Consider the following 26,745-nt stretch of genomic DNA (forward strand, 5'->3'; position numbering starts at 1 on the left):
AAAAAGTGATTTTGTGTCTGAAAGAAGCAAAGATGCATACTATGTAAAAAATACTACTTTATTCCGAAGAAAAAAGACCCTTCAGTGGTTTTCCTTTTAAAGTTCTCCTACAAATGAGAAATGCATGTCCACTGAAGTACCCTTTTTGGTGTTTTACAATACAGTATGAGTAAGAATGGGATTTAGTCTTTTCTGTGGGTGTAGTTTTTTTACTGTTTTTTTTTTCTTTTCTTTTTCTCCTTCCAACAGTTCCAACAATTTCCTAGTTTAAAGGCTACAGAGAATGTAGAAATAGAGGTTATATTAGATATTCCAAAGGTTCATACCACCATGTCACCTCATGACTTAAGAAATAGAAGTTGTATTTCTATACGTCTTCAAATGCCTGATTTTGTCTGTATATACAGGTAGTATGGGATTGCACTTCACTATCATCATTTTTGGGTACCTTGCAAGTGCTATGGAGAAAGCTTTAAAAGTAACCTAGCTACAACCAATTCTTCTGCTTTCAAGTTTGATTTTTTTTTTTTTTTTTTTGTAAATTACTCTAGAAGATTTATATGCTGTTTTGAGAAATGACCTAAATGTGCAACTCCTCTTCTTTGCCACCAGTCCCAGCCTGACCTAAATCATTACTTTGGGCTGGAACATGTATTTATTTATTGGGTTTATGCAGTTTTTATATGCTACTGGATAGATCTGCCTCTGCTGGACCAGTACCTGAGAGCAGTGGTCTGAGGGAACAGAATAATTAATCTAATTTTAATTACATTTTCTAAGTAAGGACATAAATAGTTTTTCTCTTTTTTTCTTTTTATAGTTTAAGTGACTTGGAAGGAAAAAGTCAGTATAAAGCTGTTGTGCATTGGTTGTTTGGCTTTATCAAGGCACTTTATCTGGAAAATCCCTTTCTTTGGGTTACACAGTATGAAAACTCAAGCTTACTGAAAATGGAGTTTGTGTCAAGAAATGTTTTTATTAAGCCAGGAAGGTCTTTTTCTTCTTGACCAAACTAACAACTTGCCATTAGGCTAGTAGAGATATCAGTGAACGTCAAGATCGTATGGATTTCAAGTCAGGTCCATTTGAAATAAGAAATTTTGTTAGTAGTTATGTAGAAATTTGTTTTTTAGAAATCTGCTTGTTACTTCAGAACTTTTCTTTGTCACTACAAAACTCTGAGAATTTACCCAACGAGACTTGCATCTTACCTGGAGTAGATGAGTGAAGCCCATTTTACCTTCAAGAAAAAAGGAGGAAAAAAGTCTACCTCTTGAGGCACTGTTTCTCTCCTTATGCTACTGACTGTCTTTAAGTTAGTGGGCATGAAGCAAGATGCCTGAGAGCGGGTTACAGCCCAGCGCTCTTTCAGGAGAAGCACTAAGAGCTATGTGGATAATTAAGGGGGAACTTTCTTCCCTGTTATGGTGTGGAACAAGGGCAACAACTCCAAGTCTTACTCTCTGAAGTAGAATTGAACAATTAAAACCAGACTGAAATAATATTTGGTACTGCTTAGGCAGCTTAGAGAGAATTTGAACTTCCTCACCAAACTGAGGTGACATGGGAAGTTTCTACACTTAACCAGATGAGATGGACCTGACTGTGTTGTGTGTGCCTGTGTGTGTCGTGTGATGCTAGTGGTAATGTTTCATATTCATTACTTGATTCTTAGCTGGTCATTACTAAGATGTTTACAGATTCTCCGTAGCAGGACGTGGGGTTTTAAAAACGTGGAACAGTTATCTCAACTGTTGTATTACCTAGTGCTCTGAAAATTTCTCCCATCAGTAAAATCTGACACTGCGAGTCTTTGGTGTATGACAGCAAAACATGGTAAAGAAAAGCATTTCAATGACTTCTTGTACAAACATTTTTTTATAACTTGTATCTGTCTTAGATATTTTAAACTGTTTCGTAGTCTTAAACATCAACTTTTTTACCATTCGTTAGATGTTTTCAAAAACAGATAATTGGAGCTTCTGCAGTAGTTAAATGCCACCAGATCCAGCTTCAGGGAGGTGAGGGGAAGGGGGGCACACGTAGTCCTGGAATTAAACGCACATCAGGCATGTTCTTTTGTTGACCCCCAAACCTCTGAACTAGCACCATTCGAAAAGCAAGCATCACTTCATCTGAACTTGACGGTTTTAACAAGTAGCCAGGAATCCTGCATATAGTGTGGCACTGCACAGCGACAGGACTATTTTGTAATTTTAGTCTTACTTCATTACACTGAAGTTGTGACCAGAACCTGGTTCTGCTGTGCTGGCAGAACAGGTTGTCTTCTGAAGCCATAGTGATTTAGGGGCAACAAAATATTTTACTCTCTATCTTTACCTAGGAATGACGGGTATTTCTTAGTGGCTGTGGCTGAGAAAGCCCTGTAACTTTAATGCTGATGCTGATCCATTTTAGTCACCCTGATTCTTGTTTGTGTTTCTTGGTGTGAATACCATCTCCAGCAGAGGCTGCCTTTCTATTGGGTGCATGGACAAGTCATTGTTTTTCTGGATGTTGTTAAGGCCTCTTCCGTTTGTTGTCTGTACTCTGTAGCGTCTCAGAAGGGTCACCAGAATTGCTTTCATCATTACCATGGCAATAAACTTTCCTACACAGCCCCGAGGGCCGAATCCAAATGGTTGGAAATAGCGTGAAGGAACCTGCACAAAATAAGACAAGGAATAATCTTTAAGACAAATTTTTCTTTGTAAAAGTAGCCAAAATTATGATGGAAATTGGTAGTAAATATTTTCTGAAAAACTTGTGGAAAGAATCTCTTAAGAGCAATTACTTCTTTCCTTTACACTAAACAGCCCTCCCACCCAAGTCAGGCCAAAATACAGGAGGATGCCTGCAGAAGGTTTGCCATTTGAAATGCAAAGATAGCAGGGAATGTAAAGTCAAGCAGTCGAATTCTGCCGGTGTGTTTCATTCCGTTCATCCTGTGAATTACAGCGATTTTACCACAAGCTGTGAAATGGAGTGAAGATTTTGCTCTTCAATATACATTAAAGTTCATTAAAAACTTTTTCAGAAAATCTTCATTATGAAGCTCATAAATGTCTGAGACAAGGCTGATGCCTTGTCTGAAGATAATCATGAAGCCATACACCCATTACAATCGTCATTAAAAAGCTAGTGTTCCTGAGAATTAATTTGTCATAAAATGTAATGTTGAAAATTTATGTTGATATCTAATAGAGAGAGAACACTTATAAAATTATTGTCTCCTGTCCTATCAATTAAAATGTGAAATGCAGGATTCCCAGAACTGTTGAAGAATGCACAGCCAGCTTCTGCTACTTTTACTGACATTGAAGAAGTGAGCTATCCAAAACAGTCCCAAAGGCGTGAATAGTACTGCTAATGAGGTACAAAGGTACTTGTCATGAGAAAGGATAAGCAAGCCTGACTGTAAATAAATTGGTTTTCTTCATCTGTGTAGCTGCCTTTTAAAAAAGGTAAGATATTAGCTGTGTTCTGACTTCCTCGTTAACCCAAGAATAGAGTATAAAAGGTTGCTTTGTATTAAATTAGCTAGAAAAAGTGTCGTTTTCTCTCATTTTCAGACTGAGAAAAATGTTTTCAAATTTTTTTCAAATGAACTGAGCTGTATTTTTTGAAAAAATATAGGTGAATACGAGTATTTATGATACAGAGCAAGTACAGCAGCTGGCAGTACAGCACAATGGCAAATGCACGGCCTGGGAGAATGGAGGAATGTTTAGATTCTAACAATGCCATCTTATCATAAATAATGGTGTGGATTGCTGTTCGCTTAGAGAGCTGTGTGCAAGTTGTGCCTGCAGAATAATTATGTGGCAAACAGAATGCATCAAGTCAGATAGAAAATGTGTGGTTAAATATTTGGTCAAGGGGAAATATTTTTAGTAGCAAAGTGTACTTATAAAATACGCAAGAAATCCATGTTGATAGAAACGCTTAGAATGACAGTAATGGGTGGCAAAATGGAAAATTTCCATAGAGAATAGTTATTTCAATAAACTTCATCACTTTCTCTCTTCTTGAATTTTCTACAGTTGCTTTTTTCTTGAGCTGTTTTTTTAATACTGTGTGCAGAGTTTTTTATAGGTAATCAACCAGCAGTTTAGAAATATTAACCAGGTTTGTTTAGTGCTCATTGGTATCTGTGGCAATCATGGTACTCCTAGATTTTTGATAGGAAAATGTAAAACTTGGAGGTGTGTTTCTGGCTTGAACATTCATATCTTTTGTTTCTTGACTTTCTTAATTATTTCTTCTGGTGTTTTTACTAGTAAGCCCATTTTGATGTATCAAAGTGGGTCATCTGTTTATTTCTTGAAAACCGAACTTACTATCTGTGGATGCTTATGAGTGCAGCTACTAACATCTCAAAGAAGTTTTGCTGGTTAATAACATTATTTCCGAACACTTTTAGTTAGTCAAAATGAGAAGTGTGACAGCTATAGAAAACATTAGCTCTTTAGCTTCAACCCCATTCAACTGCAATATTTGACAAACCGCTAGAAAATGTAAGAGAAAACTTGCATACCACGAAAATGTGTGTATCTATGATAGTAAGGCTGACATTCTGCCGTTCGGAGTCCCTTCACAGAACGAAGTTCATTATGCCCTCCACTCTTACATGGCTATTTATTCCAAAGATATTGCTAATTCCCTCGCAGGAGTGCTAACCAAGCCTTTATATTTCATATTTTGTGCTCTCTGTCACAGTATCTTCCACTTCTATTAGCACTGGTTAATAGTCAAAAACAAGGAGTCAAACGTGCCATAGAATCAGACTATTTTCTTTCAATGCATTTTTAATCTCTCCAGGTTGCAAAACAATTTGTTTAATCAGTAATTAGAAAAGCAGAGGTCTAAATGAATGTAAATAATCTGAAGGATGCTTTACAATAGTAGGGGTTTACAAGTAGGAAAAAAAATTCAGATATTCCTTTTGATACAGGACTCGGTAATGTAGACTAAAGAACATTCTAGTTCTTTTGGGAGTTAGAATATAACTAAAATGCTGTGATGAACTGGGATGAAGTACTCCACACTTGGAGTATGGAGTTGGTTAAAACTTAGGATTTCCATTTTGGTTTATAGAAGATTTTTTATTTTTTAATTCCTAAATAAAAATAAACAAGAGAGAATAAAATGGGTGCTAGATTCTCAGTCTCTCAGGAGTTACTATATCCCTTCGCCTTTCCAGAGAATCCTCACATGGCCTCAGCTCTGAGTTGTACTGCTTGAATGGCTCTAGCTCCCTAAAGCCTCTTTATTTTGTTCAGTGTCAGGGAATATAATGGGAACTACCAGTGTCTTTGACAAATTTCATCAGAAATTTTTAATCAAAATTAAGAAGTCTGGGAAAACTTCGTTTTCAGTATCATAATTATTTTTTAATTGGAAGGCACTTTGATAGGAAAATATCTGCCTAGCTTTAATAATAATAGTAATAAGCAGGATGTATAGCTAACTAGGCACTTAGACAAAGGGAAAACAGTCATATGGTCACAAAGTTCTTGATCGAAACAAGAGGAAGATATATTGTCAATAAATAACACCCAATTTCCTTTAAGAAATAAGATAGAACACTTACATTTTTCTCAAAATTTTCAAGAGAAAACTCATTTGGCTTTGGGAAGAATTCAAGCTTATGCATACGTCCAATATTGAGAATAATGTTTGTCCCCTTTTTCACAGGATAACCATCAATTACATCATCTTGTAAAGCTTTTCGCATGATCAAGTCCACAACTGGCTGGTATCTCATGCTCTCATAAATAAAATTCTCCACGATTTTTAAGTTCGGCATGTCATCATTCTGTATGTCTCTGTCACCTTGAGCAATAAAACAGATGGTGGAGAAGTTGGTTATAAACTTAATAGCTGCATTGTACAAATACAAAAACGTTTTTGGAAGAATTCTCAGTTCCTGAAATGGTAGGGAAGATTCAACAGCTTCAAAGTAGCTTTATGTAGTCTTACATATTCAGGAAATCTGGTATATTGTTCATCAGCATAAACCCTAGTTTATTAATTTATAATCTTCTCACCTTATCTTCTTCTTAATACCTTACGAGTCCTAGTTCTGCTTTCTTGTCAGTGACAAAACTCTGAAAGTCCTTCCCTGACTTTTGTATGACTGAGAGCAACAAGACACACAAAGTAGTCTTCTGAGAGCTGACAGTGAATGGAATCTGGGAATAGTCTGCAAATGGGACATAACTTTGTAGGGGCCTTAAATATTTACCATGTACTTGGTTTTGGCTAGATGTACAGTGAGGTCCTACTGTGGTCTGACTATTTCAGTAACCACGAGTAACTCACATCTTGATTCCCTCAGCAGCAGTATCAGTGTCACGGCGTACTGCATTCGGAGCCTTACTTCAACTTTCAAGCCACAAGCAGTTCGAGAACTACAGGCTAACCATTGCAGTGGCAGATTTTTCAAGAGAAAAGGCAGCTTTGCTACTCCAGTTGGTCATTTACTTAAGGAAAAGGCAACAACATTCTACTGCCTTAGAAATGAAGGCCATCAGAATGAAATAGAGAAGAGTGAGCACTCAAGTCTCATGAGGACAATAAAATGAGGTTTATTAAAAGTACTTAAGAAAAAGAGTGAAGGACTGGCTATACACTTTCCAGTGTTTAACTGACTGGAAGTAAGTGTTGAATAAGAGTGGATGAAATGAATGTCTGTATTAGTTCAGTGTCAGACTTTGAAAGAAGTCTAGAGAAAGGGAAGAATACAAATTCAGATCTTGATTGTGTTTTGGATAGTTAGTAATTAGTACTTAGAGGAGACCAGTTTGATATCAAAATGGATGACAGCAAAATACAATTTTAATTTTCTCTAATCTTTCCCTTCTGCAGTCATGGTGGAACTTAGGTTCTATATATACACAGGGAAATATTGGTGATTAGCAGTATTTGAAATGAGTGTCCCCTTTTGCTATTTCAAGGTAAACTTATAAGGTGAGTGCTGATTTTCAGTGGTGTTGCTGAGGAGTGAACATAGCACATTCTTTCTAATAGATTGTCAGTTCTGATGATTCCTATTTGAATTTATCTTACAAATTGGTCATCTTCTTTCATTTGATCTGAATAAAGTCTTTTACATGTAACAGTAGTTCATATATGTTGCAGCAAATACTTCTGTTAGTAGAAAATTTTTTTCCTTTGAATTTTCAGCCTTTGAATAATCAAAATTAGATCACTGCTGAAGCAAAATTATATTCACACGTCAGTGACGTTGCAGCTCCTGCTTACCCATAATAGTTTCAATTTCTCTCATCATCTCCTCTTCCACTGTGGGGTGCTCTGCAATCAGTATTAGCATAAAGAAGAGAGTCACAGATAGAGTGTCAGGAGCAGCAATCATCATCTCCAGCACACACTGGTTCACATTCTCGGCAGTCAGATCCCCTCTGTTCTGAAAAAAATTGGAAATTTGGGGGAAAATGTTGATTACTGACCTCTGATGCCAACAGAGGTCCTATAACAGGAGAATGGGAAATACTTAGGATATCTGCTTTAAACAAAAGTAAAAATCTTGACAGTGTCTCTGTCATATTTTAAATAGCATTTATTTTTTGTCTTTCAGAGAAAAACAGAAAACTCCTGTTTTGATGGGTGTGTGTTACGTTACAGAAAAGCAAGAGTTTGTCCTTAGCTCAGATTTTTATTGATTTATTATCTTTCCTCACAGAGTTTGTGAGCTGTCAGAGATTACATGAAAGAGGATTTCCATAGCATTTGAAGCCTTGCCAAGCAAAAGGCAATACATCAAGATAAAATACAGGAATTGGGGAAAGACTGGAGGACATTCAGGGATATATGCAAGACTTGTAAGGATATTGTTTAAGACATGAAAAAAAAAAAAATCAGACAAGCACCTGTTCCCAAAAATGTAACTACTCATTTTAGGGATGTTAGGGACTCCCTGGAACCAACTGATTTGCATCCCTTTATGATGACATGACTTACAGATAGATAACGTGAAATTTAAGTTGCAAAGCCTGTGGTGTTAGCGACAGGACAATGTCAGAAAAATTAAAGTTAGCCATGATTTGAGTACATTGCCAATACCTGTGCAAAAATCAGCTGGGATGCAAAATCCATGTGTTCATCCAACTTTTCAACAGTGGAAAGCTTTTGTCGTTTCTGTTCTATTAAGTTTTCCATTGCTCCTTTCAGATCCTTGCTGAAAACAGATAAAATCCAACATATTGATAAATATCTGCAGACTTTTAGTATATGCTAGGATATGATTAGAAACATAGAGACTATACCAATAAAAACCTTGAAGAATGGCAGAAATTAAGTATTCCTAAGAGTGGTTATATGGTTCTCTGCAAAAGCAATAATACTATGGGAAGGTGTATTTTCTCATTATTGCTTATCAAATAATTACATGTTTGGACTGAAATCTTATTCTCTATAGGATAGACTGAAAGGGATGAAAATGTTTTTGTATACCCTATTAATGAACAGATTTTTAAAAGATTTATTATAATTTCCAAAGAATTTGTTTTTTTCTCTCTATTTTATACTTTATTTTATTAGGGAATAAAATGAACTTAGAGAACTTGATGTATAATTGTTAGTATAATTTTTCTAACATTTATGTACATTTTTCTAACTTGAGGGTAGAGTTGATCTAAATTTTTCATTTTCATTTTTTAAATAGTAATACTCTGTCAACAGTTTGTATTGCAGTGGTGGACAAAATCAAAGTCCAGAAGTTTTGTGATTTTACTTGGGATTTTCAGTTAGCTGTAGATTTGAAGGCAATTCTTTTTAAAAAGTATTTTGAAAAGTTTTGAATTAAATCCTTGGGCTTTCCATTTGTGTTTGTTATTGTTGGGGTAGAAAATTTGAGTGGGATGATAGGGATAAATGCTTTTTAAACTTTAAGCCTGGTAAAGTTCTAGTTATTTGTAACTTTTCTTATGTACTAGAAATAGTAAATAGTCCTTTTTGCCATCTTTATCAGGATATTGTTATCGTATCCTGTGGTGGTTCTTTGCATTACTTTAAGTCCAGCAATCTTTATCATTTTTTTTTCAGTAGAAATATATGATAATAACTGGGCCACAGCAGTTAGCTATTATTAGAATCACAGGATAAAGTGCCAATCATTGCCATAATAAAACTGCCAAGCAAATGTTAGAGAAGCTAAATCTTGTGTCTAGTTCCTAAGAATTGTCAGTTACTTTAGATGGAGCTCCGTCTTTCCCTTGAGGTCTTTATGTTATATAGCACTATCAAAACAATTTATTACACATGCTTCATAAGTAGTAGTTTCTCTCCCTAGATGGAATCTGAATCCAAAATGAACAAACTGCCAGTTCTTTTTATATCCAGTCCTTTTTTGGCAGGAGACAGCAAATGAGATCATAAAAATAGAAGAGGCATCTTGTATTTTTGCAAAGAGGAAGATGGCAAAATGTATTTGTTCCTTACTTAGGAAAAAAATGTTTTAAATGGATTATCAAGCTGAGCACCAAGTTTTAACTCAAAATGAGTTATTCACTCAAAAATGCACATTGAGGGCACCAATAAATAGAATTATGCTCAGGGGTTAACTCTTCTGGGACAGTGCTGTGCATGCAGATGAGTTTTCTTTTTCTGATGAACTGTAACCTTTGCAAGTTTCGCAGCTTATTTTCTGAAAGGCAGAGGGAAATATTGAGAAAGATCTCCTTCTTAGAAAGAATGGATCTTATGCAAATCACTTGTAAAACTGTTGATACTTACGCCGCCTCTTCATATTTCTTGCACAGCCAAGAAATCTTAAAAAAGATGTCGGGCTTTAATAAAAGTGCTTGCCAAGCATCAAAGTAATTCTGAATCTTAAGTACAATGGCATGTTCTGAAAATAAACATTAACAAAAATCAGCATAAAATATAAACCCCAATAGTTAAATAACACAAATGCTTCAAAAAATTAATAAGAAGGACGTGTTCCCTACTCTAAGTTTGTGGGAATTTGATAGACAGTTGGGTTTAGTATGTGGCAGACGACATTAAGAGACATTTGTAGTACACTGTAGAAAAGGTATAGATTTTTGTAAAAACTCTTGGCAGCTAGCTAGGAGATAGTGGTGTGTCAACCAGAGCCGAATAGTCTCCCACAGAAGAAAAGTAGTAGAACTCTTGCAGCATATTGAAATAGGATAATTTATACATCACAATAATGTTAATTCTGTCATGTGGTTACGAGGGTGAATAAATCACAGAAGACGTAAATTGTCAGGTGAAGTGTTCAAGGAAATGAGTTTGGTGGAAAGACTTCTGATTCTTACATGTATATAATATTGGGATTGTACCTACTCAGTGCATAAAAATCTCTTTAAATGGTACTATTTGTTAAGGTGTGACAAGTTAATATATATCTTTGGTCATATCAAATTATCTTTTAGAACTAAAATCACTCAAAAGTCAATTTCAATTGGTTATATATGGTGATGTAAGAGTCTGTTCTTGCTCTGTTTTCTGAAACAAAACTGCTGAGTGATGTCAGCGTTTTCTTTGGACGTGCACTTTAGATCCATCATAAAGTATAAAAATAAAGCTGTTAATACCGTCCAAAGGTATCCCGAGAAAAAGCTTGTTAGATGTGTCAAGCATGATCAGCCTCATAAGATTCAACACATTGATGTTTCCTACTTCAGTGGTTACTTCCTCTAGTTTGTCCAGGTGATCAACTGTGGATTCAACACAGATTGCTATCATACGCACAAGGCCAGGACCAGACAGAGCTGAAATATATGTGCAAAATGATAAAAAGATTGGTTAAGTTTCATACATTATTTATAACTTTTGGTTATAATGGTGTCTATAAAATGTGAAACATTATCGTGGGAGTGATTGGTGTAAAATCGTTCTTTATAAAAAAAACTGTAAGCAATTTGAGTTAAAATGGCAACAAACTCAAAGCCCAAACTTGCCTTGCATCCAGCCACTTTGTACCCGAGACATGCATTTTACGCTAGGTTCGTACCGTGTTAAGGAAAGATGTTTGGCATCATTTGTGCTGCCTTTCTGTGTGGGAGGCTATCCGTACCCTTATCTGCATTACAGGCACTGTGGATGTCCCATCTCCTTTGCTTGCAGGGAAGACAGCTTGGGGATTTGTGGGGAGGATGGCGGGAATTTCTGCAAACATAACTCCTGGGTGCTCATAAACAGCATGGTAGCTTTGGGGTAAGCTATTGGCAGCCTGTCATGTTGCTGTGGACTGAAGCCTAGCCTGGCAGCACGCAATGTGTTAGCCTACCTTTGTCTGTCCACCTGTGAGTAGTGGAGATACTGTCATGGTGGATTTATTGCATTTTCAGAAATCAAAAGCAACCAAAAGCAGTGGTCAGTTCCATTGCTATGTAATTCAGTGGGATTTTGATAGGCTCCAGCTGCAATGGATTCAGATAATTTTTGAATGACTTTGGAAATCTTGCCCTAAGTAGTCTATTTATAAATTACTTTCCCATACAAGAATTGCTGTAATTGCCTCAAGGACATTATTTTATCAAATATACGTTGAGAGGGTTTGTGTGTTTGTAGTTGAGAAGATGTCTGTTTCGTAAATACAGAGAACTGAGTTCTAGGAACAAGTAGAACAACAACAACGAAAATTTCTTGCCATCTTCAATCAGTACTAAATTGCTGATATTTTTCAACAGCAAAATCATGTAGGAAAGGCCCAAGTGTCGTATGTCAACAAAATAATGTAGAAAATTTGAACCAATAGATAGTTAATTTCTTTTAGGTGCTGCTTCACTTTCATTTTCAGAATCTGGAATCACTGCCATAAACTACTGCAGTCTCAGCTGTTGAGAATATTTTCGGAACCGTGGATCTTGCAGAACAAGTGTGGCAGTTCTGTTGGGAAGGTTGTAAGATCATTGGAAGTAGCTAATTCTAATGATACATAAATACTGAACATTTTCAATTTGTGGAAAGAAGGTGAATCAAAAAATTGCAGACTCGCAAAATAGTAATACTGAAGTGTGTATAATTTCCTATTTGATTTCAACTTAGTGATATTAATTGCTTCAATCTTTTTCTCTGTTACTACATTGATTCTTAGCATACTAAAGGGATTAATAAATAGTTCTGCTGTGCAAATCTTCTAAATTAATTTTGAAACAAAAGCACTTTATTTTTTTCCATTAGAACAAGACAGAAGAGTCTTTGAACTCAGTGGAGGCTCGATAGGAACAACCAACTACCTTTATGGAAGTGCCAATTGAGCTAATGTAAATGTTGGACTTGAAACGTAAAAACATTTAAAAATATGGTGTGTGGGCATCATTTAATTTTATTTAATTGGATGAGATTAAGAATCTGCAAAACTACTTCAGGACTATTTCAAATAGCATACCGAACAGGATAGGTGTGAAAGAACATGTACAATAAAATATTTATTTGGGATATTTAAAAAGAACTGCTTTCTGTAATTTAAGCATGCAAAGGACAAACAGCATTTCAGAAAAAATTGACTGTGTGCTACAGTGATGTGGTGTATTAATGCGCATTGATTTACCTTTGGTGAAAAATGGTCGAATTTCTTTCCAGTGTGCTGGATTGTTATTAAATATGATCCCATTTTCATACATGCCAATGCACTGTAATCCAAACTTGCTCCCAAATCGAGAAGCATAATGCCAATGTTTCATTACGTGGAACACGCTTGAGGATCTGGGAAAGAAACAGGGAGAAACAAGCTGTTTTGTAGATCGTACATAGAATTTTTATTCTGACATCTTATAGTTGTTCTGAACTGCTGAGTTGCATTCTCAATTTAGCATGTACAGTGCTTGACATTAAATGTTGTTCCTTTTACATAATTAAGTAACTTGATGATGTCTTCAGAATGTATATTAGAGCAATAATGTATTCCATTTAGATTTAAAATTATTTTTCAGTTAAAATGCAAATGGTTACCAAAAGATTTTAGTCTGAATAGTGTGTATACATAGAAACACATAAATATATAAGATATCTGACACTGGTCATTGTCCGAGGGTATTTCAGGAGATGAGATGTAAAATATTTGACAGTTGATAATTTCATCATGATGTGTATTAAATTACAGCTGTACTGTAGCTATTTTGTCATTCCCAAACACATACAGAAAGGATAAATATATATGTGCATCATTTAAATATGTGGCGTCATATTATGATGATATGTGTGAGATAAATATTCCTAAACAGAAATGTTGGGGGAATCTGTGATTTTTCTTACAGTTGACAAGGTCTGTTTACACATGCTGGAAAACAGGTGGTGACCAGCATTATTGCTTCAAGAGCGGATTTCCTTTAGAGGGAGCTCACATTTTAGAAATGTTGATGTGATGAAAACCTAATCAAATGAAATCCAGCAAGAAGAAAGCAAATCAGAGCAGAGATTGAAATGAAACAGCACGCTGCTTTCTTCACCGTGTAGCGTACTACATGGACTAAATCCCAGACTTCTTACATGAGTTAGGTTATTTTTTCAGTCGGGCAAATTAAACGGGGCTTTTGCTATTGACTTCGGCGGTGCTGGGTTTACACCATAGTTTTGCTTAACCAGAAGTAAAGTTAATGTGAGATGCTGTATGGTATAAAGAGGCAAACATAGGTTAAGGACTGGAGTCAGGGAGGAGAGTGTCTGCGGGTCCAGCTTTCCAGGAAACTCAGCATATTCTCTCTTTCTTACACTTCCCCACATCTGCTCTCTCTTCCTATTTTCTTAAAGGTTTTTTGCACATCTAGGAACATCATCTGTATTTTCATCAGCATGACAAGATGATATTGAATTATGTTAGCTGTCCCCAGGAATAGAAAGGTGCAGGAGGCTCATTTTGCTTCCTTCCATTCCACACGTGTAGATACACAGGAGACACATAACAATGTTTTAAGGAAGGATTTTGACATCTGACCTTGTACAAACAGATTTTCCTTATGAAAATATGTAATGAAGTCCTCCAAAAAACAACATCTCTTGTAACCAAACCTGCAAATCCTTGTCTCTGTGAATTAGCATCTCTCTATGATTAGATTTGATAAAAAAAAATCAGAGATCGTTGGTAGAAATAGTATAATTTTGCAGAATTTAGGTTATGTTTAGTTTTGCAGTGAATGTATGATCCACTGAAAACTTTATTCTACATTATTGCTTGTTTTTTTTTTTTTTTAAAAAAAGTTAATACTAGTACTCTATGTACTGTCAATGCTTTTAAGCAAAAAATATGTCTGAAGTGGTGTATTGACTGTAAAGCCTGATGCAGCGGTGGCTTGCTTTGTGAGCACTCCGGATCTGTTTCTGATGAATTGGTAGTACAGGAAGTGGAAGACAGCTATAAGAGTTTATAGCATTTTACATTATCAAAACGTTATAGCACGTTAGTTGACAACACCGATGTAGGATAGGAATGTAAATAGTTTCCCTGTCATTATTGCTTCTTTTACAGAGGTGAAGCCGACTTGCTTCACATGGTAGATCCTGTGATAGTCCTCTGTACTACATTGTCTTTCAAAAGCTTTTGCATAATGAAAGCTGATTATGGATTGGTCGATGTTGCTAATAAAAAGGTTGTGATTATTAATTGCACATGGTAAATGTTTTACTACTTTTTTTTTCATGGTGTAACTCAAACATCTGGAAGATCCAATGTGAGAAGAAAGCAGTGAACTACTGGAGCTAGCTAAAATGATAGACTGTGGTTTAGCATTATGTTTAATGCTGTGTATAATCAAAGCCTATGAGTAATCCCATTAATTGGAATGGAATTACTCATAATCCTGTAATGCTGCATTTGCTTAATTAACTTGCTAAATTGGAGCCATAATCTTCAAGCATTACTCCCATTTTAAGAAGAAACGTCAGAGCACAGTAAACTAAAATTTGGCTTAATCCTGCTTTGCAGTCTAGGTTCCTGTACAGTGTGTAATCCTAATGTTAAATGGAATAGTAAAAGAGACGGTGAGAATTTTTCAGGATTGAGTCACAGAACTCAATCTTCCATTCCATGAAGAAAGTGGGAGAATTCATGTAGACTTCAATAATGGTGTCTTTAAAGAAACAAAATATTAAAAAATATCTGTGAACAGCAGGAAGTAAAAGGTTTATGTTAGGATAATTTTTGAAAATAATAACTTCAATTCTACCTCAGAAAAAAAGTGGCAAAGAAGTCATAAAAATATGAAAAAGCCCTTCATGTTATTAAGGATAGAAAATAAGGATTTACTTGCTAATTATAAATGTTTCTTCACCGCTGATCCAAACTCTCACAAATTCTCCGTATGTCTTATTGTAGTAGTTGCAGGCGTTACCTACTCCCATCCAGAGAAATCTGCCATGTGAAATGAGGGGACCGATTCCCATGCAGTATCCTGGCCCTAGGAAATAGGGTAAGAAAAGTTTGGTCTTGGTGGTACTCACTGACAAGAACATACCTCTGAGAATCATCCTTTTGAAATGAGCTTTTTAACATGACAGTCGAGGTCTGCATTGGGCAGTTCACGCACACAATCCTGTTCTGAAGTTCTGTCTTAGAGAAACTTGCACCTATGCTGCTGAAGTCTCACTTTATATCTGCTGAAGCCTATAGTCCTTCCAATGTATGTACAACTGATGAGATTGCTTACATTTGGAGGTACAATGGCTAGATAACAGAAAGAAGAAATTATCTAGAAAAAATGCATATGGTTTATTAATTTGTGATTTTAGTAAATCCTCTGATTGATTTTTGTGTTGAAGTATCACAGCAACACCTACAAAAGTCAATAACCCTCTTGATGTAATTCAATGTAGTCAATTACATTTCTTGTAAAGTCATTAATACTAGAGAAAGCAGGTATTTGAAGGAAAAGTTACTTTCACTGCTGTGAACTTATGAAAACGTGCTTAAGTAGGAGCAAAGAATGGATTAATAAGCATTTCGTCAACAAAGTTGTCAATTAAATCCTTCCACTGTAACTCAGCACCAAATTTCCCTCTCATAACAGAAAGGAGAAAGTAGAGACAGCATGAGAGAATTTGCCTTTAATTACTTTTAAAAGGAAGTTTCCTTCTTCAAGGAAAGCTTAATTTGCCTCTTTTGTCTGTAAAACATATATTTAACTCCATAAAACAAAAAGATTGAGTATTTACAAAACTTTTGTATACTGTTTAAAAATGAAAAACTTGCTTATGCCTGCACTGTTTACCAAGAGGAATTGCAAGCACCCAGATTATTTAAATATCTGTAACCTTAAAGCATATGAATTTAGTTCTGTCTTCTGGTTGATCCCATCAAGCACTCAAATAGAATGCATAACCTGCTGTGAATGCTTCCCCCTGATCTCTAGCTTTTGGAGAGTTTTAGCATACTGAAGGATGTTTGGCAAGGATCTTTTCTCAGAATTTCATTCAGGTGCCACAGCATTGATCCAGAGTTTGTCCTGTCACACACCTTTGTGAGCCATGTACTCTGTTCTCAGTCATGCAGTAGTTCCTTGTTACTGCATCTAATAAAAACCAGGCCGAATCAGTCATGTCTGCTAGAAGCCCCCAAAACATTACAGAAGGGGCCCTCCAAAAGGGAAACCATTTGATGGTGTTCTATTCTGGAGGGTCTTCAGTGCCAAACATGGAGGAAAAAAATTGATAAACTGTGAAAATCTGAATAATTTCCTAGAGAGTAGTTTGTTTTTAGTAAAGACAATTTAGAAAACTTAAAACATGTAAACAGCAGAAGTTTATAATGCACATGAAAATGTGAACATCTAGAGTTTGTAAAATGGTATAATATCTTCCTAGCATATTCATAATAAAGCAGAAAACTACATGTCATATCTTATATAAATAAGCCAGGTTTATTATGGAAATTCTGAGCTTAAATAGAGCCTGATTTCTTTTATTAGTTATTTTAAAAAGACGTATTATTTAAACTGACTCTTAGTACATTTTTTTTGGTGTGCAATCATTATTCAGCATTACTTTCTCACTTAAATTTGAGAAACAACAACAAAATACTCTGACAGCTTTTAGGTGATACCATAGCTAAAGTTAATTTACCTGGTATTGATGAAGTTTCTTCATGATTCCATATTAGAAGCAGAAAGCACATGAAAATGAGTATGGGCACTGTGGCCACTGGCATCGTGTCAGGTACTAGGCTGGTGATGTTGTAGTGCATTGGATTCAGAGCTTCCAGTACCATCTTTCCTAAGAGATTCTGCTTTGCTTTAGAGAGAGAAAAGGGAAAGAGGCAAAGTTTTTTCAGAGCTCAAAGATATATTCAGCTTTAGTCGGTACCTCTCAACCCCTTTGCACGTCTTGTAAATGAGCAAATTAGCTCTTGAGGTAGCTTTATTTTATAATGAGAATGACCCCCTGGACTGCTTGCCAGACAAGCTACATCACAAGGTGAAACAGGCATGCAGCAGACACTCGTTTTGCTTGGAAATAACAAAGCTTTTCTGACCTTGATATTGAAGCATAGTTTTAGATAGTTTGGCTGACAGACCTCTTATCTCTGACATTGACTTGGCTGGCCAATACTGAGGTTTACTCCTTGCAAATTTCTAACCAAAACATAAGAAATTAAACTTTCAGCACATATGGAAGCATTGAATGAGTTCAGTCGCAAGCTTTTATCTCTGTTACTTAGCCCTTTTCCTTCCTGCATGCCTGTAGTGCCAGAGTCCTTGAATTTCCAGAACTACGTTGGTTTTTCATGGTGCAGATAGTGTACCCCAGTTTTTTGTCTGAAACAAAGTATTATGTTTTTTTTTCCATTGTCAACCTTTGAATGAAATATAATGCATTGCATTTCTTTATGGTTCTTCTGCTAAATACTTTGAAAAATATAGTGTATGCCATAACAAACAAGATCATGGATTGTCTGGTACCGTATTTTTCTTCATGCAGGAACTGGCACTTGGCACAGGAAAGAAAAACTAAGCAAATGGAGAGGTCTATTATGCATATGGGGAGTAGAAGGATTCCTTTGAAGTTTTGCTGCATGTTTTTGACTTTAAGTCATAAATTATGAGAGGTGATTGTACCTGAAAAGGAAGATGTTATTCTATGAATGAGAGCTCACCTAACCACAGAAAGATACTGCTTGCATCTGCACAGTAATTTATTAATAAATCATCTTCTCAATTCTGCTCTGACAATAATTACGAATAGATTTGCTTTGCTCCTTCCCATGACAATATTTAAACATGGAAGGATGTATTTACTCAATAGGAAGCTTTTTGTTACAGTTTACTTTCAGCAAGTGCTTTCATGTTTATCTTGTGCTTTGGTTTCATATTGCAGAAGTACAGCTTACTTTGAAGTAACTGTCAGTGCCGCAATTATATTAAACTAAGCCAAGAATGTGATGCTTTCTAGACAGTGAGAAGATTGGTATGCATAGTTGAAGTGGAAAATATATAGAGTACATAAAACTCTGGGGAAGGCAGCAAGCAGTGGCTCAAAACCTTGCAGGTGCAGGCAATGCTCCAGTATTTTGGATGATTGCTATGCGAGACTTCTGATATTGTTGTGATCCAGAATGCCCACAACCCAATATGCCAGGTGACATCTTAGAAACCTCCATGCTATTCCTGCAGCTAGCAGTACGCCTCTTGTGAGAGTGTCCATGTACGCATTCAACAATTGTACTGTCTTGCATGTTGTGAAAAATGTTTTCGTAACCTCAGGCATTTTCTTGTCATGTAATGGTACTTATTAGTTTCACTAACGTACCGTTGCACACTAATGATGTTTGTTCAGTACAAGTAAAAGTACTAGCTTTAAATTACCTTGAATACTTTTCATTACTACAATGAAAGCATGCCTGCATGTATATGTAAATGCTTTTATTAGTTTCAGTCCCTTTCACTATATGAGCTTACAGCATTATAGAAGGAAGTAACTACACTTAGGGCATACAGTTACACTTTTTTGTTGCTTTCTCTCTGGATCTGGATGAACTTCATCTTTGTACTCCATTGCAACAGATAGGCCCTGATGTTCGTTGGTTTTTTGTTATTTTTTTCATCTCCAAGACATTCTGGTGTGTCTGTACAGTAGCTTCTCTGCCTCATATTCCCTATGAAGAGAACTATGTAGGTGGTTATGCATTGGGGTGGTGTGAAATAAACACACCTATATGTACAAACGTGTATCTATGAATATTATATCCATAGGCTAAGCCCTGCTAGAGTTCAAGGTGCAGATATGTTTGCACGGTATAGTTTGCAAGCATGGGTCTCCCTCTTTTATTTTATAAAAATCAACCCTGAGTTTTGGCCTTGCTCAGTTCTTGGTTATTTACAGCTAGGGCTTATCTTTGTGTTGACAGAGAAACGGAGCCAGGTTTCTATCTTTTCAAAATATACAGATTGTAATGGATTGGGGTTTAGGTTCTGGATTACCCCAATATCATAATTTTGTCATTTTTTAGTGGAAGAATAAAATATTTTTTGCTGTATCACTTTTATATGCTGGATTATGCTCTCATGTCAACAAAAGCTATTAAAGGCACTGTATTAAATTTGAATCCTTTTCATACTCTTGAACTGATCTGAAGCAGTCTCATTTTAGTCAAAGTGGCTCTTCAAGCTCTTAAACAATTGATGTTTCTTGTATTGAGTTGTTTGCCTCATTTCAGCGAACATGATCCAAGCAGACTTTCAAGGTCTGCATTTCTAATGCTTTTTTAATTGCAAAAGCCAAATGGACCATGAAAAACTCACCTTGAAAAAAATTTCAGCTGAACTGCTCATCCTGCTTCTACCCATTGTATTTTTTAAGAATTATCCATGAGCTAAATTGCTCAGCCAAGTAAATTTTGATAGTCAGTAGTCACTGAGTAGACTGAAGAAGTTTAGAAATGGAACAAAGCTAGAGTGCCCGTTGTGCATGAAAGAAGCTTTCACTGTTCTTGCTCATTTTGTCTTGAAATCCTCTCTAGGTAATTTTCCTTTCCTTGCAGCTGGTTGAGGTATGTGTCTGATCAGAGGGATTTGTTAGTTCAGATTGTTACCTGATGGCGGAGGGGTGACGGGCATGGGGCAAAAAAAGCTTTTAAAATCAAATAGTGGGGGGCAAGACACTTAAAATAAGGAAGTGCTTTCGTGACAAAATAGATGGATGTGCACAGGCTGTGACAGTAATTCTGGATCTTCACAGCTGGGAAAGCGTCTGCCAGCAGAGGGCCCTTTCCGTTACCGAGCTGTACGTCTGCACTACAAAGCTGTGTCAGAAATTTTTGTTAAATGTTTACTTGCAAAAGGTGGTATGATGAATGATGACAGGCTCCACAGTAAAGAAAAAAGTCCATATGTCTGAGGGACGACTGTGTTGACCCCTTTTCTTCCAGTTAGAGCTTTGTACTTAATGACTGTGTCAGGAAAAAAACGAATCATGTATCATATAGAATTTGAGCTGAAAATTTTTGATAATTTTGAGGAGGAGCTCATAAAACTGCCAGAAAACTCTTGAAGAACCATTCTTGAGTGTTGGCAGTGTTTCCTCTGTAGTGGTTCATCTGTCAGGAGGGACACGGGGGGGGGGGGGGGGGGGGGAGGAATCTGCAACTTGTTGTAAATCCCCAAACATTAGTGACCATTATTAGCAGCATCTGAAGCAACTGACCTAGATTTAACTAAACAGTTTAGAAAATAGAATTTTAAATAGATTTCACAAAAAAATAAATCTATTGGCCTATATAAGCCCAGTAAATCTTTATTTTTCCAGATAAATTGTTGTAGCCTTCCTCACTTTCTAGAAGCTGATTCTGTATATTGCCTGTTTTCACTCAATTAAGATCGAAGTTTTCATGCAGATTGTAAAGGTTCAGCCTTGTACATGTGCATATGTTGAATAGCTTTTGTCGTGCATTTCAGAGCCAGAGGGCTAAAGTCTAGCTAGGGAAGTTGTGGTTTTCTTGCATTTGTTCTGTGGGTGCTGCCTGAACGTGCAGTAGTCCAGGAGGGCAGTGGCTCATGGTGTCTGCACTGGTGCTTCAGTTTGTGCCGGGGTATGTTTTGACAGCAAACCTCCAGATTATTCCCATTCCCATGCTGTAGTATGTACCACAGAGCAATCGCAGAGCGTCTTTTTGGATGAAGATAAACCAGGCAACATACTCCAAAGCTGTGTCTCTTGTGCACCAACTTTTAATGGGGATTCAAATGAAAAAGCAGTTTAGAACTATACTGAACTGCCCTGAAATATGTATAGTGTAGGGAGTGGATCATCACCAACTGTTTCGTTTCACAGATCTGCTCCCATTGTACCACAGTGTTTGCCAATGTTGATCTAGCCTAAAAGGAACACAGTACCTTTTGACAAATAAAAGAGTTGTTTTTAATTAGTTTCAGGCATGTAACTATCTCGCTGTATTGGGATTATAGCATTTAACATGGAATGAGAACTGTCTCTGACTCTTAACTCTATGTCAGATCACTTTTAATAGAGCTCATGCTGAAGGCGTTCTGTCCAACTATTTTAATGTTGCCTTCAAACTGTGGATTATATTGCAAAGTCAGAAATTCATATCCCAGCTGTTGAATGAGAAGTCGTATGTGTAGCTACTGCAAAATTAGTTCCATTTGCATGGAACCTGTTGTAAGAACTACTACAAGAATCTATGTTTTTGTTACATGGTTACATTCCTTTTAAAGAATAAATTAATTTGAACTGGATAATTATTACCAGGTGTACAGTGTATGTCACATAAGCTTTGAAAGAGGGATTGTCTTGTTCCCTTGGAAGACTATGGGGTTTAAACTTGAGAACACATCAAAATGCTTTATTAAACTTGAGAGTGCTTACCAGTCCTTGTAAATAGAGCTGTACAATTATTCTTTAAGCATCAGATTGCATATGTTTATTTAGCACCACCATGGAAATTGCTCTCTGATATTCTGTGTTCTTTTCTAATGCTGTAATTATCTCAGGATGCAGTGATATCACGAAGAGATTTCCATCACAATTTATTTGTCATCTGATATTGTGTTACTCTTGTTGTGACATTCTTTGTCTTTGGTTATAATATTTTTTTCTTATTAATTTTTCACTTGCTCTGAATGTGTGCATTAGTGATCTGATCCTTTGCTCTTGATGACATCTGTCTTATTATAGATGGTTTCATTTACGATTGCAATGTGCAGAGCAGCCTTTTTAAAGTTAGATGTTTATATTACTCTGCTTTTGAAAACATTCTGGCTTGTTTAGGTCTGTCTCCTACTTTTAATTCAGTACTCTGCAACTCAAGGATTATTATGGTAAAATGTGAACATTAGGGAAAGGGTACACTGCATATTGTTACCTTTTTCAGCCATTTCTAGAGTTCAAGTCAGTGAGCTAGAATTTGTGTAGTTGTAAAGGTCTATCACATCTAATTACTATGGAAATGTATTTTAGCAATGTTGAATGATTATTACAGTCTTTTAAAATAATTCTGTGCTACTTGCTTACTATGAAATCTAATCAAAATGGCACTTAGAAATTTACCTGTTGTTTAGGTTAGAGGAGGAGGGAGAGGGAAAGAAGTGGTGATAGCTTTCTGCAGAAGCTTGGAAGTAGGAATTTAATAATGATCATCCTGGCAATCTAAGGGGCTCTTGACAAGTAAAGGAGGAGGTAGGAGCCGAACATTGTGTCAGAGGGCAAGTGAGACAGAAATGCAGAGCACATCCATGATTTTGTGCTGTTGAAACAATATGTCTGTACTGTGAGATAAGAAAGATTGTTACATTTGGTGCCTCTGCTTTTATTTGAAATCACGGTTTTATTAATTTTAGTGTTACCTTGTTTCACAGCTGACTAGGATCTATCCCTAGAGCATGTTTCTCTAAATTTTTAAGTTCTGTCAGCTGCTTTCAGTGTAATTTCTAAAATGCTATTTCATATTTGTTGTATGTAGTGGTGGCCACCAGTGGCTCATACACAACTGGAACCATACTTGGGTTTTCTTACCTGCTTCAGTGGCCACAGAACTCGATTTCTTGTCACACCTCTTACTCAAAGTATACCATAAGTTTGCAAGGTGCAGAGAAGTTTGGAGTTACAATACAGTTGTAAATGCTGACATCCTTGTTGTTTGGAGTCTGTTTGATCAATTAGTTTTCCGAGCACCAGCTAGTACTGACATGTGTCTAGGATTTAACTGGTCAATGAAGAATAATCCTGTACCACTTGCTTACTGTGAAATCTAATCTAAATGGCACTTATAAATGTATCTGTTTGTTTGGATAACTGTGATAAAGGCAATCCTTTCTTTTATTATTATTGCAGCCTTCATTTTGTGAACTTACCATCTTTGTGCCTGTCATTCCAGGTTATCTACTCAGATATCTTTTGGGTTAAATCAAAAGTTGTCACGTATTAAGCTGGGAGTCATAGAATCGTAGAATTGTTTGGGTTAGAAGGGACCTTAAAGACCATCTAGTCCAACCCCCCTGCCATGGGCAGGGACATCTTCCACTAGACCTGGTAGCTCAGAGCCCCATCCAACCTGGCCTTGAATGCTTCCAGGGACAGGGCATCCACAACCTCTCTGGGCAACCTGTTCCAGTCATTTACACATACATCTATATATCATGGAGGAGACATCTGAAGCCACCATAATCAGCTTGGAGCTGTAATTTCTGCAAGGTGAGAGTCAAATAGGTATCCTACAGGCTGCTCTTCTCCTTATGATTTATGTAAATGACTTTTCTGGTACAGTGGAGCTGTAAGTCCTGCCTTTAAACATTCCAAAGAAATTACTGAATCCTTTTAGTGATCCTTAATGCCAAAAATCTGATGTTGCTGACATATAACCAAGTACTGACCAAGGTGATAAATTATTGCAGAAATGGCAAAGTGAATTTTTCATGTTGCTGTTGACCATGGAGCTTAGTGAGCTTCCAAAATAAAGTATTTATAATATACTGTCAGGCTTGTTTGGATGTTGTCTTTGGGACTAGCCAGCAAAAGTTCTGATATTCCAAAAGGCTTGACTCAAATATATCCTTCTAGAAATTGCTAGTTACTTTAGATGTCCAAATTGATCTTAGGGGAGGAACACTCACATCCTGAAAAATCACTTCCCACTAGGGTGCTAAGCCTGCAAAATAACTAGCCATTCATGAAACCACAATTGCCTGTAGTGAGCAAGACTTGAAGTGATAACTTGCTCTGTGTAACTAAAAATTTGGTAGTCATCTCCCTCCTTCTTTCTGGCCAGTGTTCATACTATTTTCTTGTAGCTGTGTATACAACATGGATGCATGAGGCAAGGTACACTGTGTGCTGCTCAAATAACTGTAAAATAAGGGTTTCTACTTTCTGAACAATCTGTAATTATATGGTAATTTTTGTCTCAAAATAATAATGATCTGAAATTAGAATTTGGATTATGTCCTCTTCTGAGGTTTGAATTGCGGTCTGGTGTATGATTTGGAAAAATAACTTGCCAGTTTTAATACTTCTCACAAAAGGTCTCATTGTTGCTTAGGAACCAACATAATATCCATGAAAAGTATTATCCATGTTAGACATTACAAGGGTTTCATCCGAAATGTACATCTCCTGAAGCAGAATATGTATGTCAGTGCTTGTAAGCCATCAAAAAGAGCTTTGGGGATGTGCAAACTTCTGCAGTATTGGTAAGAATATATTTTACTGCCCGTCTACCTCAAAGTTTCCTTAGAACACCATAAGCTCTGATTAACTCAAAACTAACCAGAAAATGAGTTGTGGATAGACAACTGAAATGTCTCTCTAACACACTTTTTGTCACACTTTCTTGTGACTATGGCAAAGCAGACCTACATGAGGAGGGTTTTTTGTATGCAGCTACTATGATTTGCTATTGCTACTAGGTGGGTGGTTTAGTTTCTAATTTGGCAGATAGAAGGCAAGTGTGCTCTGCCATAATTATGTCTCTTCTGTAGTACTTTTATTGCTAGCAAATACTTCGACCAATTTCTGTAAAAAGTTAGTTGACACAAAAGGACCACTCTGTAAGAAAAAAAAAATTTTTACTTTTTTTCTGGTTATAAATACCAAGTATTCTATCAAAGTATGTAAATTAACCCTGAAGAAAATTTGTCTGGGTATTTGAAAAAACAAGACTAAGGAAGAATGCATGACACTTCTCAAACCATTCTCCCTGCAAATGACTTTATTAATCAGAAATAATTACTAACTGAGATGTAGTAGCTTAAAAAAAGATAACATTTTTCCACAGCAAGAACCAACTGAGAGAGATCAAGCTACGACAGAATAAACAAATTGTTTGGGTCAGTTCCAGATTTGTTCTACCTGATGACCTCTATTTAACCTCACTCATAATCCATTTTTTCCTTGCTGTGACAGAGATGCTTGAAAATGTTGGTTTGTCCAAATTCACTCACTTTCCAACTAATTCTACATTGCTATACATCGTCAGCAGTTGACAGTGTCCATTCCATGCTGTGTTTTCTGCCTTAACTTTGTCATGGTACACATCTTTTGCATGAAACAGTGAATGGAGCAAAATCCACTTTAGACAGAATGAAATCAGAGACAACAGAAACACAGGGCAGATTTGGCTTTTTTTAATCAGTGGAGCCTGTATCTATAAAATCTAAAAAATTTTAGTATTTCTTGAATGTAATATAAACAATTTGAAAGGTTTAAGGAAGTGAACACCTTCTAAGGATGACTATTCTGCAAGAACATTGTGCCTTTTTTTTTTATAAAGAAACTTTGTAGAATACTTACAAAATAAATAACACCTTATTGTTACGTTAATACCAAGAACTTGGTTTAAGACCTGCAGATTTTCTGCTAAAAAAAATAATCTCTATTTAGATAGTGACAACATATAATTTACACAAAGTTAATTGCAGTAACTCAGATCAAAGCAGCTCCAGAAAGCATACTTCCCACTCAAAACCAAAATAAAAATAATTTCTGTAATGTTCTACTCGTATTGTTTGAAGAAAAAATGCTAGAATATGAATTAAAAATTTACCTGTGTCCTCTTGCTACTTCTTGATTTTTACCGGTGAAGAGTGTTATCTTTGTTACTGATGTGCTCCCCTTAAAGATCTGGATAGGTTTTCTGGTGATCACTCTCCGTGGCATCTTTTATGCAGGTGCTTCTTGTTGCTAAGAGATCAGTTGCTTAGAGATGGAAGTTTGTTTTTTGTAATAGATCAGGGGCCAGTGCTATTGAAAAGAAAATTTTGTAATTTTACCTCTAGAGCTCAATGTATCTGCTGCAAAACAGCCACTGGTGGAGATACACATGCCTAATGCTGATTAGAATTGTAACTGGAGAGTAAAACAGAAAAGTAAACAAAGTTTATAATTATGTTTGATGGATCTGAATGTCAAGGAAAGAGATTTGTCATTTAACTGGAGAAATTATATTAATTCTTTGCCTAGCATATCTAAATGTATTTTTTTATTTCCAACAGAAAGGAAGAAAAATCTTCTTCTGAAACTGGCATGCACAAAGTTTTCCATAGCCTTTTGTAAGACACAATCCTGCACCGACATTGGAAAGGTCTTACTGACTATCCTATACATATTTTATGTACCGTTTCCTTTATATTTCCAGTTGGTTTGATAACTCTTCAGAATTACTATACAAACTAAAGGCTGGTTTCTCTGCTTTATGACACTTTTTTTTGCTGTACCCTTGGGCAACTTGAACAAACTTAACTTAGGAAAATCCAAATGTTTTCAAGGACTGCATTAAGCAATTAGAGGAAACATTAAAATAATGACCAAAGATCT

General features: G+C 36.2%; 1 protein-coding gene across 2 annotated transcripts in view; it reads right to left on the reverse strand.

The window, feature by feature from the left end:
- Window positions 1-513: 513 nt before the first annotated feature.
- Window positions 514-26,745, reverse strand: part of CYP19A1 (cytochrome P450 family 19 subfamily A member 1) — a 37,139-nt gene continuing 10,907 nt past the window's right edge. The window contains exons 2-11 of one of the 2 annotated variants that reach the window (XM_075431655.1): window positions 25,976-26,172; window positions 17,047-17,214; window positions 15,236-15,386; window positions 12,545-12,699; window positions 10,584-10,760; window positions 9,757-9,871; window positions 8,086-8,200; window positions 7,267-7,429; window positions 5,594-5,835; window positions 514-2,663 (exon numbers count right to left, since the gene is read on the reverse strand). In XM_075431655.1, coding sequence (XP_075287770.1) covers window positions 2,415-2,663; window positions 5,594-5,835; window positions 7,267-7,429; window positions 8,086-8,200; window positions 9,757-9,871; window positions 10,584-10,760; window positions 12,545-12,699; window positions 15,236-15,386; window positions 17,047-17,191 — 1,512 coding nt within the window. In that variant the 5' untranslated portion in view covers window positions 17,192-17,214; window positions 25,976-26,172 and the 3' untranslated portion in view covers window positions 514-2,414. Of the gene's footprint in view, window positions 2,664-5,593; window positions 5,836-7,266; window positions 7,430-8,085; window positions 8,201-9,756; window positions 9,872-10,583; window positions 10,761-12,544; window positions 12,700-15,235; window positions 15,387-17,046; window positions 17,233-25,975; window positions 26,173-26,745 lie in introns of those variants that run through there. The other variant, XM_009940236.2, reaches the window with a different exon arrangement.

This window comes from Opisthocomus hoazin, chromosome 10 (genome assembly GCF_030867145.1).
Source record: "Opisthocomus hoazin isolate bOpiHoa1 chromosome 10, bOpiHoa1.hap1, whole genome shotgun sequence".
Taxonomy (NCBI): Eukaryota; Metazoa; Chordata; class Aves; order Opisthocomiformes; family Opisthocomidae; genus Opisthocomus; species Opisthocomus hoazin.